The 19,311-nt window shown below is 46.5% G+C and overlaps 1 protein-coding gene across 1 annotated transcript in view; it reads left to right on the top strand.

Moving 5' to 3' along the window:
- Positions 1–19,311, top strand: part of LRRC2 (leucine rich repeat containing 2) — a 48,195-nt gene that overhangs the window by 14,439 nt on the left and 14,445 nt on the right. Inside the window, exons 2-4 of the mRNA XM_058556798.1 lie at positions 11,143–11,286; positions 13,992–14,199; positions 18,875–19,031. Coding sequence (XP_058412781.1) covers positions 11,162–11,286; positions 13,992–14,199; positions 18,875–19,031 — 490 coding nt within the window. The 5' untranslated portion in view covers positions 11,143–11,161. The remainder of the gene's footprint in view (positions 1–11,142; positions 11,287–13,991; positions 14,200–18,874; positions 19,032–19,311) is intronic.

The following is a 19,311-nucleotide window of genomic DNA, read 5'->3' as shown; positions in this document are numbered from 1 at the left end:
GCAGCGGGGCTGCTGCTGTGGCAGGGTTCCCATGACTCCTGCTCTTGGTTAGCGGGTACTCCCCGTGTACTGCCCTGGTGCCCAAGGCTGAGCTCAAACTTACTGGTCCAAAGTGCTGTCCAGGGGAGGTAAATCAACTTTGTTTGTGTCGTCTTCAGTGCCCTGAGAGGGATGATTGACACCTGGCAGGGCAAGTCTCTCCTCGCAGAGACTGTCTCACACTCCCTGGCTGGGGGTGAGGGTGGAGAGGAGATTGGAGACCCAGAGGAGAATTGTCAGGCTTTGTAAGCAGCTCAACTGTACAGGCTGCTCTTCTGCGGGACCAAATCCTCTCCCATAACTCAGGGGCTGGGGTGTTCTCCCAAAGAACCTCTGCGAAGGGTGCCTGCTGGGGAAAAGTCCTCAGATGCTCCTGGTGTACCTCTTGTTTTTATCTTATCTTTAATTGGTGACAGTGAGTCTGTCTTAATTTCTTTTCTTTTTTCTTTAAATAGCTGACATTTTTTTGAGCTTTACTAGGTGCCAGGTACTGTCTTAAGCACTTGACATAAATGATTACGTGTGACCCTCTCACCAATCCTGTGAGCTCGATTCTGTGGTTACACCCGTGTCCACATGGGAACACGGAGGTTCAGAGAGGTTAGGTAATGGTCTCAGGGACATGCAGTAGTAGCAGGGGAGGCAGAACTCCAGCCCAGACAGGCCAAACTCTGAGACTGTCTTCTTGATCCTCTCTGTAGCCTCTGCCTCCTCTGGCTGGATTTTCTAGGTCATCCAATTACCGTGAAAATAATGCGTGTTTTCAGGGAAAAGCTGATCATGTGACATAAAATGTAATTTAATTCAGAATTTGGCTGAAATATTGTGACTATACTGACCTCACTTGAATATTTAGCCCCTATATACCCCACTGTTTCCATCGGAAAACTCACTGTGCCTTCCAGCTCTGGGGTCCAGACAGTGACCTTATGTGAGGACAGAATTTATGTGTCACTAAAGCCCCCTGTCTGTCATATTATTGCTCCCACTGTACCTTGGTGTTACCAGAAATTCCCACTGGTTAGTCATTCCCTTGGATCCAGCAAGGCTGATGATAGGTGTCTTCTTCACGTGGGGGATACACCTGGAAGGATGCAGAAGGCCTGGAGCTGGTCCTGGGAAGAGAAGAGGGGTCCTGGGGGCTCTGAGGGGTAGGTGGGAAGGAGGGGACGCCGGCCTCTCTCCCCATGGCTGGTTCAGGTGACCTGTTGACAACAGCTCCATTCACTCTTCCCACCCCACCCCCCTTGCTGCTGTCCCTCTCCCAGCACGCAGAGGGAGCACCAGGGATGGCTTGGCACCTGTATTGTGGACTTTGTTGGGTGTCCTCCAAGATTTCCCCAGATCCTTTCCCCTCAGATTCTCTGAGATGTTAGCCCTGTACCCAACCCCCCACCCCCCAGCCCAGTCTGTCATTTGACAAGAAGGCAGAGGACTAGATGACCAGACAGTCCTCCCTCCCGCCTGGAACCCTGGCACATGACTTCGGAGTGGAGACTAGTGTCCTGGTGCCAGGGGACATGTTCTTCCAGTCATGCTCTCTGGCTCAGGATAGCAGAGGGTTCTGTAAAGTGATTCTGATATACCTGGGCTGGGGAGGGAGCGTGGAAAATTATTCAACGAAACCTGCACGGATGGTCCTTTCCCCTTCCTCACAGTCCCTGAGGCACCATCCCTGACCCCACCCCCACCCCACACACACTTAAGGGCATCCCTCCTCTTCTGGCTCCCACAGCAGCTCGTTGTCGAATCCACACGCTGCATTGAAATGTATCCCTTTAAGAATCTGTTCTCCCCTCTAGATTGAGAACTCCCAGGCAAGGACATTCATCTTTCTGCATTTAATGAGTGCCCATAAATGTTAGTTATTTAGCGTTCCCAGGAATCAAAGAACAAACACACACCAAATAAACTGGCTTAATACACAGGGTTTCTGTGGTGAGGTTCAGAAGCAGGAGCCTGGCATCTGTAGCCCTCGCGTCCCCTCCAGGTCCTAACGTCTGCTACTGGGTGACTGCTCAGTGTCGGGCTGACTTGAGGGGGCCTTAAGTCAGGGGCCTCTCAGGTGGCTGCTCCTCCTGTCAGTAAGCTGTGGCTCTTCTTCAGCTCATCCACGGACAGATAACATAGAATTAAACAAACGATCAAATAATTCAACTTATATTATGTGCTGTGAAGTAAATAAGCAAGAGTCAGAGAGAGGAAAGAACAGCAGGACTTACCGTAGATGAGGAGGCTGGGAAGGCCACACTGAGGAGAGAGCACTGAAGCTGGGTTCAGGGGTGTGGGAGGCAGCTGCGGGAATTGGGGAAGAGCGTGTAGGCGGAGGGAGCCGGTGCACAGAGTCTGAGGTGGGAGGAAGCGCTGGGTGGACAAGCTCTGAGGAGGCGTGTGTCAGGGTGAGCGGGAGGGGCTGGCCAAGGGCAGAGGGAGCCAGGGTCTCATTGGGCCCTGTGAGGAGCTGGGATCTCCCTCACATTCCAGAGGGAAGTCTCTGGAGGACTTTAGCTAGGTGGCAGCATGACCTAGTTCTTGTTGGAAAATGACTCTCACTGGTGTGTGGCAAATGGATTAGACGGGGGTGAGTGGGAAGTCAGGAGACCAGCTGTGAGGCTTTTGCACAACCGAGGCCAGATGTGACACTAATTGGTGGTGAGAAATGCATGCCCTCTAAGACTTAGGTGGTAAATTAGATGTGTGAATGAGTGTGTGTGTGTGTGTGTGCACGCATATCTGCTTAGTGGATGGCAGAGTGAGGAAACGGAAAGCATAAAGGAGTGACCGCCAGATAAATATGGAGTCATTTTTGGGGCTGGCCCTGTGGTGTAGTGGTTAAGTTTGGTGCATTCCACTTTTGTGGCCTGGGTTTGCAGCTTCAGGTCCCGGGTGTGGACCTACACACCACTCATCAACCATGCTGTGGTGGTGTCCCCACATACAAAATGGAGGAGGATTGGCACAGATGTGAGCTCAGGGCTAATCTTCCTCAAGCAAAAAAGAGGAAGGTTGGCAACAGATGTTAGCTCAGAGCGAGTTTTCCTCAGCCAAGAAAATAAAATAAAATAATGGAGTCTTTCTTGAGATGGAGAATTAAGTCAGCCAGGGATGGATAGATTCTAAATGAGTAAGTCTGTAGGGAATCATGTTTCTTTGAGATACGTTTGAGACGTCCAAGTGGATAAGTCAAGGAAGCAGCTGGATATAGACACCAGATGTCCCTATAAAATAAAGCTGATTTTTATAAGTGCCTCTTATTTTACTGTCCGCTGTAAACAAATTACCCCAACACTTAACAGCTTAAAACAACAAACATTTATTATCTCACAGTTGCTGAGGGTCAGAAATCTGGAGTGGCTTAGGTGAGTGGTTCTGGCTGGGTCTGACCCTGGCAGGGTCTCCCAGGAAGTTGCAGCCAGGATGTTGGCCAGGGCTACAGGCATCTGAAGGCCCAGCTGGGGCTGGAGGATCTGCTTTTAAGACAGCTTCCTCTCATGTGGCCGTTGGCAGGAGGCCTCAGTTCCTCTTCTCATGAAGCTTCTCCATAGGGCTGCTTGAGCATCCTCGTGACATGGTGGCTGACTTCCCCAGAATGAGTGATCCCAGAGAGAGAGAGAGAAATACCTTATAGGGCTTTGTCTCAGAAGTCACACACCATCACTTTCACCACATTCTGTTCATTAGGAGGGAGTCCCTCAGTCCAGCCCACGCTCAAGGGGACAGGAATTAAGCTCTACCTTTTTAAAGCGAAGAATGTCAAGGAAATTGTGGGTATAATTTAAAGCCATCACATCAACCAAAGCAAAATATTTTATATATTATTGCTCATTAAGGCTGGGATCAGCAAACTATAACCCACAGGACTGGCAGGTGTTTTTGTATGGCATATGGGCGCTGCTGGAACAGGCTGGCACTGTGAGCCGTGGAGACCACGCTGGAGTATCCGCTCTGTCCTTATTCCTCTTCTACTCTCCGAACCTGTCTACCTGGCCCAAGGGCCGCGCTGGTTGCCATCTACATGTTGGAGAGTCTGCTGTTGGCAACTGCCAGGCACCAAGCAGTGGAATCTCTGTTCAAGAGCTGTGACTTAGTGAGTCACCAAGTGTCCAGCCAGCTGCCCAACTTGAGATGACTGGGAGAAGAGGACACACAGGCATCTGGGTGTCACTGGGGCAGAGAGTGAAACTGACTGCAGCAAGTCCCCCCCACTGCCCCTCTGTGCTCCAGCATGCTAGCCTTTCAGTCACTCCTGTCCTGAGAATGTCTCCAGCAGGTGGCAGCTGGGCACAAGCATGGAAGCCTGCTCACTGCTCCGTAGGCCCTCCCCCAGCAAGCGGGGAGGGGCAGGCCAGGAGCTTTCTCTTTTGTTGTGTAAGTACCTAAATAATATCTTCCACCTGAGAGGCCTAAAATGTTTACTATCTTACCCTTTACTGGAAACGTTTGCTGACTCCTGCGGGAAAGCAAAAGGTTTTTCCAGAGGAATTTTCTTTTCCACTGTGAATCTAACCTTTGAGAGTCTCTGATAGTTGACCTTTTCTCTCAGGACCTGGAACACCAAGCCCTGGAGAGGAAGGAGCCTGGCAACACTCAGTGTCCCTTCTGTCGCAGTGAGCGACATCATTGTTCTCCCCTCTCCTAGTCCCCGGTGTGTTCTTCTCTGGAAAATGCTCTGTGGCTGTGGACAGCAGGCCAAATCTGGAGGCTTGTTCTCGTGATTCTGCATAACCATGCAAAACCAGATCTCCAGCAGGGAACTGGAATCAGATGTCACCTTGGAATCATGGATCTTTGCTGTCAAATTCAGTGAGGACCCCGGCTGAAGCTCTGTGTTCTCACGGTGCCTCAGGAGAGTCACTCGGTTGTCAAGTTTTCACTAAGAGGCTATTGCTTTATTTGTATTGAGGGTCTTCAGACTGGATCCTGTAGAGGTTAAATTTTCTCTTTTCTGCTTTGGTGTAGTATACATGGTGATATTTCTATAGTTTTGCAGGAAGTTAATGCTTAGGAAATTATATTTTATGTGTTTGCCTGAAAGGTTGTGTTGACCGGAGTTCATGCTACAAAGAAGGGATGAGCTTTGCAAATTTGCCAGGGGACCTTCTCTCCCCTAACTGCCAAGTGACTGGCACCTGCATCTGTCCCTGACATCTGCCTCCTCTCTGCTCCCCAGTGTGGCTTTGTTCCTGGATGGAGGGGCTCCTACCTGTCCTGGAATGACTCATGGGCTCTTGTTGTAAAACCACTTTCCCAATCTCAGCGCCCACCCATGGGGCTACTATCTTCTGAGTTAAGGTCCAACCTGTCCAGTTGTCTAGGGAGGCAGACTCAGCCCTGTGCTACACAGGACGCCAGCAGCTGGCCTGGACCTGGTATTTAGGAGCTGGTATTTCTTAGCTTCCCAGAATCTCTGGATGTTACATGTAGACCTCCAGCGAATGTAGTCATCACTTACTGTCTTACAGTCTCCAGTTTTATTACACATATTTGCAAACAGAACATCTTACAGGCAAGACCCTGATTTATATCCTGGCGCATTCAAAACACCTTTAATTGAAGAAGAGAACCTCTTTCTCTGCTTTGTAAAACACGGGGGAAATAGTGAAAATGGTTAGATGACAGACAGGATATACTCTTTCTTATCAAAATACTGAGACTAATAGTGATTTACTGCTATTTAAAAATAGAGCACAAAGGCATCAAGAAGAGACCATTCCTCTAAGATGGGAACTTGAATTACATTTCTCCAAGCTGATGCATAGAAATTAATGAGCAATGATTATTTAATGCAGGGGCAGTTAATGTACGGATCTGGTTACTTCTCAAGGATTTACTGGCCTAAGAAGATGAAAGAAACTCAGCAACAGAATCTGAGCCCCCACTGATTGATCCAGAGCGCACACCCTGGACAGCGAGCCAGCCTTCCAGCTTTAATTACTCTTGGCCGGCTGGGCTGTCCACACTGCTCAAACACACTTCACTTTACTTTGGCCTTTTGGTTTGCTTTTATGTGTTGACTTGGATTATGTGCAGAGATTTCCTCAAAGAAACTAGGCTACCTGATTTTTTAAAAAAATTTCTCCATTACTGGCTATGGACTTTAATCTCTTGTTTTCAGGCTGATGCTTGCCATTCCTTTTTGGAGGCTTTTATGTCAAAAGCCAAAACCTGAGACCTTTGCAGTGGGTGCTCGTGAGCTGAAGATAACAGAGTAAGGAAAGTGGTAAAAGAAAAATTAGAGGCGGGATTTCTGGTTCTGGGTGAGATGGAGTAGGCTCACTCCATCCCGTGTGTCCCAGTAGATGCAGCCGTAAAACCTGGACAGGATACATGGATCGGCAACATGAAGACTCTGAAAAGTAAACAGTTGCAAGAGAAGAAGGAAATGGCACTCGAATTCAAAGCACTACGAACCTGTGGTGTGTTTCCCACTTTTTCCCTCCTGTATTTCCCAGCCTGGACTCAAGGCAGCCCGACACCCAGAACTGGGCACCAGAGCACCTAGTTTTGCTCCAGGAGTGGAACAGGGGACTCCTAATGCTCAGAGAGTGGGGGTACATCCCTGCTTTTCTTTTCTCCATCCTCTCGTGCCTCAGGCCCCCCTAGGATTCTGTAGTAGTAGCAGTGAGGGGCTTGGGAATAGGTTGATAGTGGAGCCCCTCAATCACCCAAAACTTTGAGAGAGGGGATCCTTTCTTTCTGATCAGAGAAGCTGTAGTCCCCAGAGGGTGGAGAAAATTCTCATTGCTTTTTTCCTCTCGCAGTCTTCCCACTGCTTGGCCCTGACGTGGGTGCAGTTGGAGCCAGTGCACAGCTCAGCAGGGTAACTAGAGCCCCAGCTCTCTGGCCAGAGGAGTGAAAAGGGAGCCCAGGAATCCAGAGAGGACCAGGGAGATCACCGAGAGGGAGGAGCTTGGGACAACAGCCCCATGAGGTTGTTTATGAACTTCTGGGCTCATCCCTGAGCTGCATTTGCGTGGATCTGACCCTAACCAGCTTGCCAACGTCTGTTAGAACTGAACCCATGGATAGACCATCATCCCCATCCCAGACAGCCACTGGGTGGTGCACATGGAACAGCTGAGTAGCACTGCTGAGTCAGAAGACTGATCTGACATGGGGATCACCACCCACATGGAATGTGAGGTCTAAACCCAACGAATTGATCACCTCCTTTGTCAGTTATCAACTTATTTCCTCTCAGCTCTGTATGCACCCTTCAGTGTATAAACTCTGTGATATACAGTGGAATTCCTTTAAGTATTTGTCCTTTAACATGAACACCATGTTAAACTTTCTCAGTAGAGGGCACTGAGAGGACAGTATAGCAGGAAGAGGTTTCCTCCCTTTTCTAGTGGGGGGTGGGGGGGGATCAGCAGTGTGGGATGCCTATTGGAGTGTGCCCCAGCCACACACCCAGAATGTAGTCCCCTTGCAACCTGGCAGCCTTGGCTGGCAATAACCTTTCTGCAGCTCTCTTGACCCAGAAAACAGAGCCTCGTGTAGCCCATGTCCTCTGAAGGCCTCTTGCCCATGCTTGTACTTAGACTCTCTCTGTGAGCCTCCATGTGGCCTGCACACAGCCACCCGTGCACACACCAAGCTGCCCCTCCTTTTGCAAGTCCCTGTGTGGTCCACACTCTGAAAACCTCCTGAGCCTGCCAGCACCTAGACTCCCACTGCCTGCCCATGCCATCAGTTGCTAATCAGCTGGTCTTTCACCTGTACTCTGGGAGGTGGCCTATTAGTTGTTCAGCAAGCTGGACCAGCCTCACCAAACCAGAGGACTTCTCTGCTATCTAGTGGGCTGAACCACAACTTCTAAAATGAGATCTGAACCCCTTCCAAGTTTGGCCTTTCTTGGGTGCTCTCCCTCTGCCCTGGGGTATGAATGGAAAGAAAGTATCAGCAAAGAAATAGGAGATAGAAAGAACTAAATGGAAATTTTAGAAATAAAATAGACAATAATTGACATAAAATACTCATTGGATAGGCTCATAAACATAACGGAGGTGACATAGGGGAGAGTTAGGAAACTTGAAGATAGATTACTGGATATTACCAACCTGAAAAAAAGAGACGGAAAAATATTTACCAAAATGAACAGGCCTCAAGAATCTATGGAACAATAGTCAAAGACCTAATATTTGTGTTGTCAGAGTCCAGAAGGACAGGAGAAAGAGTGCAGTGCAGAAAAAAATAGTTGAAGAAATGATGGCTGAAAATTCCCAAATTTGGCAAAAGATATAAACCTACTGATTAGAGAAGCTAAGCAAATCCCAAACAGGAGAAACCCCAAGAAATCCATGCCCAGGCACATCATAATTAAACTGAAGAAAACCAAAGACAAAAACAAAATCTTGACAGTAGCAATAGAAAAATGATACATCACCTATGGGAGAATTATGATTCAAATGACTGTAGATTTCTCGTCAGAAACCACAGATGCCAGAAGAAATGGGCACAAAATTTTTAAAGTGCTTAAAGAAAAGAATTGTCAACTCAGAATTCTATATTCAGCAAAAATAAGCTTCAGGAATAGAAAAAAAGACATCCTCAGATGAAGGAAACAGAATTGTCAGCAGACTTCCTCTAAAACAGTTATTAAGGAAAGTTGTTTTAGACAGAAGGGAAAAAATACCAGAGGCAAACTTGGAACAACAGGAATGAAGAAAAAGCGACAGAAATGGTACATATCAGGGTAGATATAATGAGCTAGCCTTCTCCTCATGAGTTCTTTAAAATAAGTTTGATGATTTGAAACCAAAGATATAACATTGGCTGATATAATGCATAAGACAACTATAACATAAAGGTGACAGCATAAGGTAACCTATATGCTAGTAAGGTTTCTACATGTCACTTGAAGTGGGCAAATATTGTTTCTAAGTAGACCATGAGAAGTTAAGTTTTTATCTTATATTCCCTAGGGCAACCTTGAAAAAGAAACTACACAAAGAAACACTGTCAAAACACAGTAGAGAAAATAAAATGGAATACTAAAAAATACTTTGATAACACCAAAGAAGGCAGGAAAGTGTAAAAGAGGAAAACAAGAGAGGGATTAAAATGAAAAAACGAATAATAAAATGGTAGACTTAAATCCAAACATATCAATAATTATACTAAATGTAAATTGCTTAAACACACTAATTAAAAGACAAAGATTGTCAGAATGGGTTAAATAAATAATCCAACAAGATTCTGTCTACAAAATTTCACATCAAATATAATCGTATATTTAGGGTAAAAGTGAAAGGATGGAATCAAGAAAGTGAAAATACAAAATGAGAGAAATTTTTTACAAATCGTATATCTGGTAAAGGAACTGTATCTAGGATATGTAAAGGACTATTACAACTCAACAATAAAAGACAAACAGCCCAATTAAAAAATGGGCAAAGGATCAGAATAGATGTTTCTCCCAAGAAGGTATGTGAATGACCAATAAGCACAGGAAAAGATGCTCAACATCATTAGTCATCAGGAAAATGCAAATCGAAGCCACAAGGAGATACCACTTCATACCCAATGGGACAATAAAAAAGACACATAATAACAAGTGTTGAGAGGATGTGGAAAAGCTGGAACCTTCATACACTGCTGGTAGGAATGTAAAATGATCCAGCTGCTTTGGAAAATAGTCTGGCAGTTCCTGAAAATGTTAAACATAGAGTTGTCACATGACTCTCCAATTTCACTCCTACGTATTTACCCAAGAGAATTGAAAACATGTGTTCCACACAGAAACTTGCACCATTTGCGCCTTTGTCAAAAATCTCCTTTAGGTAAAAGAATTTTAAGGGAGACAAAAGACAGTTCCAGATGTCAGAAATTAAAAGAAAGAGGGGAATAAATTGGGGGTAGCATTTTCAGCTCTTCAGACTAAAATTATGGCCCTCAAATATTCAGCTACACAAACATAAGCCAGTTCTTCTACTCATATTGGCAAGCCATTTATGGAGAGCACACACTTGAGTCAGAAGATTAAATATTTGGTTTTGGAGAGCACGCTCTTGAGTTGGAAGATTAAATATTTGGTTTCGTATCCCCCCTGACTGCTATTTAGAAGTGTCTGGAATTGGAGCAGAGAATATTCAGCAGCCCTACCATTTATCAACTGACACTCCATGTGTTTGTGCAAATCAGGAAATGGATTTAGCCAAATTTCGATGCCGTAGGCAGGGGAATTTAAAACAATATTTAGAAAGTTATTTTACTTAGATAAACGAGATAAGTGTGGCTTAGTGGAATGAACATTGAAATGCACTTTTATGTCCTGATAATTTTTTTTTTATCAGTGAGCAAAAACTCACTCAAAACAAACAGTAAAGATGAGGTGGGAAAATAAAAAGAAGAGAGAAAGTTCATTGAGTGGCCTGAGAGTGACGCAATCTGGATGCAAATCTTTTATTCACTTTTCATTCATTCATTCACTCATTTATTCATTCAATAAATATTTATGGAGGGCTTACTATGTGCCAGGCACTGTGCTAGGTCTCACTGGGATGTGATGGCCAAGATGTCCCCGAGTCTGTCCTTGCACTTAAAGGAGATCAGCAGCTTGTGAGGGTTCATGTTGCAGGGAAACCTCATAGGACACGTGCCCAGTCTATGGTCAGTCCCTGTGGGAAAGTGCTCAGCGGGGCTTGGTGCAATGTTTGGTTTTGCTACTTAGTCGTGGCTAGTGTGTAGCCTCAGATAACCTGGTGTATGCGTGTGTGTGTTCTGATTAATTCATCAAGCTTACCCTTGATTGTGTAACAATCTACTGGGAAGATCAGATGCTAGTAAATTCAATAGCATGTGGGACTATGAGGCTTGACGAATGCCCAGGGGGCTTTGGGAACCCACAGTTCAGCCGAGGGGTAGGGAGATAAGTGTGACGTTCTGGAGGACATGACCCCAGGTTGAGTGTTGAACTTTGACTTACACAGAGTACTATTGGACCTTAAGAACATGAGCAAACTATCATCCTGGAGGTAACAAGGTGTTTCATCATTACTTAAGATAATTGGTTCATTCATACTTCATTTTAAAGTTTATGGTAAAACTGTTGTCTTCTGTGTGTGTATGAAGCTGACATAAATATATTTTTTTAAATAGGTAATTTCATGTTCCCAAAATGGGACATAAAGTGGTTGTATTCGACATTTCTGTCGTCAGAGCCATGTGGGAAACTCGTGTCAAGAAGCACAAAGCTTGGCAGAAGAAGGAGGCAGAAAGGCTCGAGAAAAGTGCACTGGAAAAGTATGTGGTTTCTGTACTTGCCTTGTAGCTTCTTTAGAGGACAGGGACTCGGGCAGGCACCCAATGTATTGTGAAGGGGATGCATTTTTTTTTATAATTTTATTTATTTATTTCTTTTTCCCCAAAGCCCCAGTAGATAGTTGTATGTCATAGTTGCACATCCTTCTAGTTGCTGTATGTGGGACGCGGCCTCAGCGTGGCCGGAGAAGCGGTGCGTCGGTGCGTGCCCGGGATGCGAACCCGGGCCGCCAGCAGTGGAGCGCTCGCACTTAACCGCTAAGCCATGGGGCCGGCCCCAGGGGATGCATTTCTTCTGAGATTTCTCACTGTCAGTGACACTTACTCACTGGACTTCAGAACCCTCACACTGTCGCCCGGAACAAACATTTGATTCCAATAACAGTAACACCCGTGACTATAAGAACCCACATATATTCCAGGCACTCTGCTAGGCACGGGGAAGACGGCGAAGACAAGATAAATTCCTCTACAGTAAATTCTGTAGAGGACTGCTTAGCTGGCCTCTCTAGGCTGTCTGGTGCTCTCCACACCTGTGTAAGCCATGTGATGGCTGCTCTCTGTCATGCACTTCAGCCCTCACCTGTTGAGTTGAATGCTAGATAAGATTCATTGTGTTGATGCCATTTTTACTTGGATTGAAATGATGTAATTTGACTACTATCATGTCAACTCATGAAGTATGAGTAAAAGAGAGTCATGTATATGAAAGCTAAGTTGAGTGCTTTGGAAAAACTACATTTACGATAAATAGGAACCACACAATTGAATCAGCACTGTACGAGACTGATAAAAGTATGACAAGCTAGAAAGGATGCACGTTTAGGTGGCTTTGCATGTCTGTAATTTTTATTCCCTGTGAAGAAACCAAACCTGGAACTGTTGGATGATGGATTATAGGTGTGGTTTCTGTAAGGCAGAATGGGATTCTCATTGGTAGAACCATTCTTGAACAAAGTCCATGACCCTACATCAGGTTGGCAAATGGTGACATATTTCTGCCTTTTAAGTTAAAAACAAAATGTGTAAGGTGCAACTGTCTCTTTATTCTTGCTTCTCCACTTTTATGAACTATTTGGATTGAACAAATACCTATTCTGATCATGCCTGATAATTAAGCTGCTACCTTAAGTGTCACAGTGTTCCAGTTGGTTATCATTATCCTCAATTTGAAGACAAGGAAGTTGGGACCTAAGTAACTTCCCCAAGTTGACACAGCTAGTAAGTGGAGGATTTGACCAAGCCCTTTCCCCTACGTAATGCTGTAATCACAGATAGTTAGAATGTCTTTTCACTTGCCACTAATCTGAGATTATCCAATGTGGTGTGACTCTTGAATTTAAGAATTGGAACCCTCAGGCTGGGCAACACATGTGGCAGTAGGTCTGAGTGATCTGCACTAGCATGAATCACACAAGGTCCCAGGGCCCTGTGAGCCCAAAGTGGCTCTTTGCCCTGCTCCAGCTTCATCCCCACTCCTAGCGTCTGGGTTCACTCTAGGGTAGGACAACTTGCTGAATGGGGACCCAAGCCATGGGGGGTTTTAGGGACGTGTCTGAATTAGGCTTGGTGCCAGGGGGCTTGTGCTATGTCTTATCCTAGGACAGAAAACTTCTTGGGGACTTGTTAGGCTTTTCTAGCTCAAGATAAGAAAAACAGCCATCAAATTGGCTGGGCAGGTGAGAAGGAGCTGGGGAGGGTGGAGGGAGGAAGGTGTTCAAGAAAGAAGCTTATTAGTTTCCCAGGACCTGCAAAAACGAATGTAGTAAATTTATCTTTTTTGCAGGTATTTTTGAGGTTCCACGATATGATTAATACTGTGATTATTAGTACTATTTGAATGTTAACTGTTAGTTTCTCAAGATCTGTTTCCTGTGGGGAAACTAAGATATTGAAAAACTGATGAATGCCTTATCATAAAAGGCAATTATCTGCTTAACTTAAATTTACTAAACCAGGCAAAACCCTCTATCTTGCTCTGTTATCTCACTTCATGGCATTTCATTTTGTAATAATGTATTTGTTCCATGAAGTATATACCAAAACCTAAACGTTGTAGGTGGAGATAAAATACAGAATATCACCCTACCTGAATGAAACTCAATCATTTAGAGGGAGAAATAGAAGTTATTGTTAGGCTCTATGTGAGGAATTTCTCATTCAGTGAGGCTGTTTGCCATCTAGGCTAGGATTGTGGGTTCACTTCCTAAGGAAAGGGTATTTTATTTGCATACTTATTAATTAATAACAAGTTCACCTACAGGAGTGAAATTTCCCACGGTGGCTGATGGCTGACATTCTGAAGTCAGGTATTTTATAAAGTGGGGCTGCCTATATATTTCTATCCAAATGCTCTTGAAAGACCAGCAAATTCCTGTGGCCTTGTTTTATTTAAAAACCTGGGTTGGCACCACATAATATCAAAGGAAATTGTAATTAATCACATGTCAAAGTTGCTAATAATTCACAACTGTGAGGGTTTAAGATTTCCCCCTACGTTCCGCAGGCAGAGGAAACCCGAAAGGAGGGGCAGGGAGAAAAGTGGACGGGAGGGCTCGCGTCTCCTGAAGCAGGAAAGTCGCGGTGATGAGGAGGACTGCGCCTGCGCCCGGGTGGCTGACGCCTTCCCTAGGCAGTTGATGGCGATTCACCAGGAGAGTAACTGCGGCCTCTGCTGCCCGCTTTAGGATAAAGGAGGAGTGGAATTTCGTGGCCGAGTGCAGGAGGAAGGGCATCCCCCAGGCTGCGTACTGCAAGAATGGCTTCGTAGACACCAGCGTGAGGCTCCTGGAAAAGATCGAAAGGAACTCGCTCGCGAGGCAGAGTTCCCTTTCCAAGGAGAGGGACAAACGGAGCAGCCCGTTTGTGTTTGAACTTTCGGGGGAGCACTGGAAGGTGAGTCGATGTGTTTTTGTATCTAAAGCGGATGGATGCTCGGGGCAGCGCCGCGGCTGACGTGCACGGTCAAGCCGAACTCCAGGCTTTGGCCTTGGCCGGTGAGCGCTCTTGCCTTGAGAGAGCTTTTCCGCGGAGGCAGAGGAGCGGATTATCTGCTCTGAGCCGTGTTCCCGCGCGTCTTCCTCCGTGAGAGTGTCGTCCTGGAAAGAGCGGAGAGATCCACTTGGATCCCTTCGAGGCCGGGAGGGGCTGGGACCCCAGCGGCTCTCGCCAGGACGGCACCGCATTTAAATACCTAATTCTGCTGCCTTTCCCCTAGACGTTTAAAATAACTCTGCCGTTTTTTTTTTTAAATGAACTGAGCCTTTCGTTTATCCAGCGCCCCTCAGTAGGTGGTTACTTCTGACTTGTCACAGTGTGTAGAGCAGCACAGGAATTTCAGCGGACCCTTTAGCCAGTTTTCCTCTGAGATTCTGAGGCCAGGACAAAGATGTCCCCTCGTTCTTTCCTCTGGTGTTTACTGGTGCTTGCTGCTCCCCTCCTCCCACCTGCCGCCTTCTTGGAGAGGCGTCTCCAGGGCTGGCCTACGATCTGACGTTTCCTGGGGTGCCATGGGGGAATGAACCCTGGCTACAGTCCATGTCAGTGGGATGGGGTCCTCTGGGACCTGCCTCCCTCTCTTTTTATCCTGCCATTTTGTGGCTGAGAGGACTCTGGACTGGCAGACTAAATACTTGGGGTGGTCCTGGCGCTGTCCTTGATTGGCCACGTGTCCTGAGGCAGTTTACTCCACTTTTATTTGTTTTATCTGCTCCATACAATGGTGCTAATGCTTGCCCTGACCCCCTCTGAGGGCGTTGTGAGGATTAAATGAACGGATATTCTGTGATGCCAACTTGTTAGCTACACTGCCCTCTAAACTGGGAGAGATTGTTACCGTAAAAGCTCTTTGGTGTTCTTTCTCCTGCATCCCCATCATTGAGGTCAGTGGCTACACAGACACTGCCTCTTCTGGGGCAAGAAGGCCTTTCTGGATTTCTGGTTAAAGACCGCTGGTAGATCATTCTCATGTGCCATCGTCAACCATGATCGCAGCTAAGCACTTACCCCGTAGGGTCACCCAGCCCACCTGGAGAACCTGAATGGAGTTCTCCCGGCTCCGATACCTTTTGAAAATCATCTCAAAGAGCATTGAGTGAGTGCCTGGTGTGGTAAGCGGGATAGGAAGAGGGTTATGACTCAGCAGGCTGGGGGAGACACCATAGCGGACTATGTGGATGGTGTCTTCATTACTTGCAGCCTTTTTGTACCCCACCTTGGTTGCCTAAGTGGCTACCCTTCCCTGATTGGAACTCCCCCCCAGGAAGACTCTGGGGCCCAGACATTCACTAGTGTGAGTTTCAGTTGCTGATTTCTTCCCCTAGAGAGATCTGTGTTTCAGCCTTACCTCTGATGAACGAGGGAGAAGCTGCATTAAGGGATTTTCACTGTCTGAGAGTACTCCCTGGCGGCGAGGGAGCTCTGGCCTCTAACATCACACCAGGCAGTGTGCCCAGCCCTGCAAGAGGTCACCACAGGATGCACAGGGCTGTGGAGCTTCTGAGGCCTTGGGGACTGGGTGGGAGAGCTCTGATGGGACCCGTTAGGGCTGGCTGCGGGGCCACGCTCTGTGACTGGGGGTGCCAGATTGGAGTGGGGGGCTGGTCATTCCTGCTGTGAGCCAGACACCCTTAGGCCCTACTCTCTGCTCTTTCAGGGAGATTTCCTCAATTTTATTTTACAACTCTTCAATAGAATTTTTCATTTCTGCTATCAAGTTTTTAATTTCTAAGAGCTGGCTGTTTTGTGAGTGAAGGAATCCTGTGATGTGGCTTTATTTTTCTACTTTTATAGGTATCTCTTAATTTTACCTTTCATCATTTTGTCCAGTTTTTGTTTTATGGGGTAATGGCTTTTCTTACCTATCTTGGGATCCCTAGCATTTTGGGGGAAGTTTTCTTCTTTCAGAGTCTCCTTTTCCTTTTAGGGTGTTTGTCTTTATCTTGCATGTTGGGGCTCTCTGGGAGGTCTGGAGACTCTGGGTGTCCCAAGCACTGACAAGCTGATTGGAAGCTTAGAGTATGTGGGCTTCGTTTTTTGAGGGTGTTGCTATAGAGCAGCCGTTTCACTGGCACGCTGCTCCCTCCCGTCTCCCCTTGGGAGTGCACATTTATGACTTGTCTGGAGCTGGTGAGAGCCTCAGAGGAGGATCCTCTCCCTTCCTGCAGGCAGGGACAGGCCTGGCAGCCAGTGCTCTGGGACAGAGAGCAGGGCTGGAGGTGAGGGAGTCGCAGCATTCATCATTCATCCTCTGGTTGCTGGCCCCCCTGCCCTAGATGTGCCTGAGGGTCCCCAATCCTGGGACTCTGTTTAACCCTCCAATGAATAAGTCTCAGTCTCCTACAGGGGCAGTTGCTCTGTGACGTGGATGGGGGTCAGGGACCTGGTCTTAGACTTTGAACCTGACCTCTTTCTTTTAGCCCTGCCCTCAGCTCTCACCTCCAGATGTGGCTGACTCTTCCACTCCTTGAGCCTTGGGGAAGAGGGGGCATCTGGTGAGATGCTCAGGCTGTGTCTCAGTCATTCCTGTATGTTAAATTGGCCATTTTTACCCTATTCCTTTTATTTTTGTTTATTTATTTGTTTATTTTTTTTTGTGAGGAAGATCAGCCCTGTGCTAACATCTGCCAGTCCTCCTCTTTTTTTGCTGAGGAAGATTGGCCCTGGGCTAACATCCATGCCCATTTTCCTCTACTTTATGTGGGACGCCACCACAGCATGGCTTGCCAAGTGGTGCATCGATGTGCGCCCGGGATCCGAACCGGCGAACCCTGGGCTGCCGCAGCGGAGTGCGCGCACTTACCCGCTTGCGCCACCGGGTCGGCCCCCCTTTTATTTTTATTTGACACACTATCTTAAGATTTTTCTCTATTTTTTATTAAAAATAGTTATGAACATAATTCTAGGAGGTATAATAATCTTTCAAGTGTGCCATTATTGAAAGAGCAAAATGAGAGAAGTTGTTTATGAGGCACTCAGTAAATTGGTGCCTCAATAAAGAGAGTGTTGGTATAACCTGGCATCAGCTCCCTGATGATCCAGCTCTTCATTTTGTCTCAGCTGCAGGAGGAAACCGTCTGGTCTGGTGTGGGTTGCATTCAGATCAGTTCTGATCTAAGCGTCAGACCCTGAGTTTAGAAGGGCCTCATGCTTGGTTTAATGCTCTGCTGTCACTGTCTTGAAATTCCTAATAATTTTTAGCAAGGGGGCCTGCATTTTCATTTTGCACTAGTTCCTGAAACTATGGAGGAGGTCCTTACCCTAAGTGACTCATTGAATTGTCTTTGGGTTTTGGTTTTCCTCTTTCAAATGGGCCTTAATAATGCCCACTCTGCCTATCTTATGGTACTGTGATATGAAATCATATTTAGAGTGAAAGTACTTTTTGTAAGTTAAAAGCTTAACCTGCGTATCCGATAGCAGTGATCATAAAGCACATTGTAAGTACCAAGTACCAAGCAAAAGGATCACTGTGGACTTTCTGATTGCTACCCCCACCCCACCGACCTCACCCTCGTGGAGTGCCCACTCTGCCCTCTGCGCTCCTGCCACGTTTGGCTGATGGCTCACTGTAGTCAGCTTCGTCAGGTCAGGGGACATGTGTGCCCTTCTCATCTTTTTTCATCCCTTCAGGGCTGAACACACCTCACTTGCAGTGGGGGCTTGGTGAGCTGAATTTCTTCAATAGCCCCCCTAAAGCCCCTCAAAAGTCTTTAAGCATTTCTCAACACCTTTACATTTTTTTTATTAATTTTTTTTTTGCTGAGGAAGATTCATCCTGAGCTAACACCTGTGCCAGTCTTCCTCTGTTTTGTATGTGGGTCGCCACCACAGCATGACCATCAACGAGTGGTGTAGGTCCACACCTGGGAACTGAACCCCAGGCCACCAAAGTGGAGCATGCCGAACTTAACCACCAGGCCATGGGCTGGCGCCCCAACACCTTTACAGTTTTACTCCAGACACTTGAGCTAAGGGAGGCCTTAGATACGCCAAGTTCCTCTCCATCACCCAGGGAGGTGGTATGCCTGGAAAATGGGGAGCCTGGCCTGGAATTCAGGTCTCCCCACTGTCTCTGGTGCTCTTTCTCTGTTCCAAACTCATAAAAACATTTAGAAATTTGGCACAGCAAATATTAGATGTTTGTCAAGTATGTTTAAAAGCGACTACAGAGGAAGGGAAATGCAGCACAAATTTTAAAATCCAATGCATGGACAGATTTTATTTTTAGAAGATGTTAAATTGGTATGTTGTAAATAAATAATATATGTTGTGGCTATGGGCGTGAGTCTGGTTGTCTGTTCACTAGGCATTTGATTTTAATAGTATTGTGAATTCATGGCAGGGTTGAAATTGAGCTAATCTGCTTTTGTGAAATTAATGACAACTGCAGCGTCTTTGCTTTCTTTTTGAAATGGCTGTAGAGCTGCATTAAGTCTAACGCTCTCACCCATGCTCTCTCACTTCTTGCTTTTTAAATAAATGTGCGGTTTAACTTGGCTTTGTGCACACTGCCGCTCAACTCCGACATCTTGAGAACTAGTTCTGATGGACGCAATTCATTCTATTCTAGGAGCTCCCAGATGAGCTGAAGGAGCAGACGCACCTGAAAGAATGGCACATAAACAATACCCTGATTCAAATCATTCCTACGTATATTGAGCTGTTCCAAGCGATGAGAATTCTGGATCTGCCTCAAAACCAAATATCCCGTCTTCCAGCTGAAATTGGTACGTTACTCAGCAGGAGCCTTCAGGCCTCTTTTCTGGTGGGCGGGCGGCATCCTTCTCCCGGCCCAGGAAGCTGCTGGGCAGGGCTGTTTCATGTGTGCCCAGAGCTGCCTGTTCGCAGTGTCAGCTGTGGGCAGTGGTGCCATGGCCTCACCTGCGTAACTCAGCACATACAGATGTTTGCCGTTGCTCAGAAACTACCAGCCTCCTGAGCGAGCGGTGCTGTGTTTAGGAACCTTTTGTTTCATTTCTTTTAGTTTTAGAAATACAAACATACAAT

This window comes from Diceros bicornis, chromosome 2, assembly GCF_020826845.1.
Source record: "Diceros bicornis minor isolate mBicDic1 chromosome 2, mDicBic1.mat.cur, whole genome shotgun sequence".
Classification (NCBI taxonomy): domain Eukaryota; kingdom Metazoa; phylum Chordata; class Mammalia; order Perissodactyla; family Rhinocerotidae; genus Diceros; species Diceros bicornis.
Note: the sequence above shows the minus strand (reverse complement) of the source record. Positions and strands in the feature narration are given on the sequence as shown.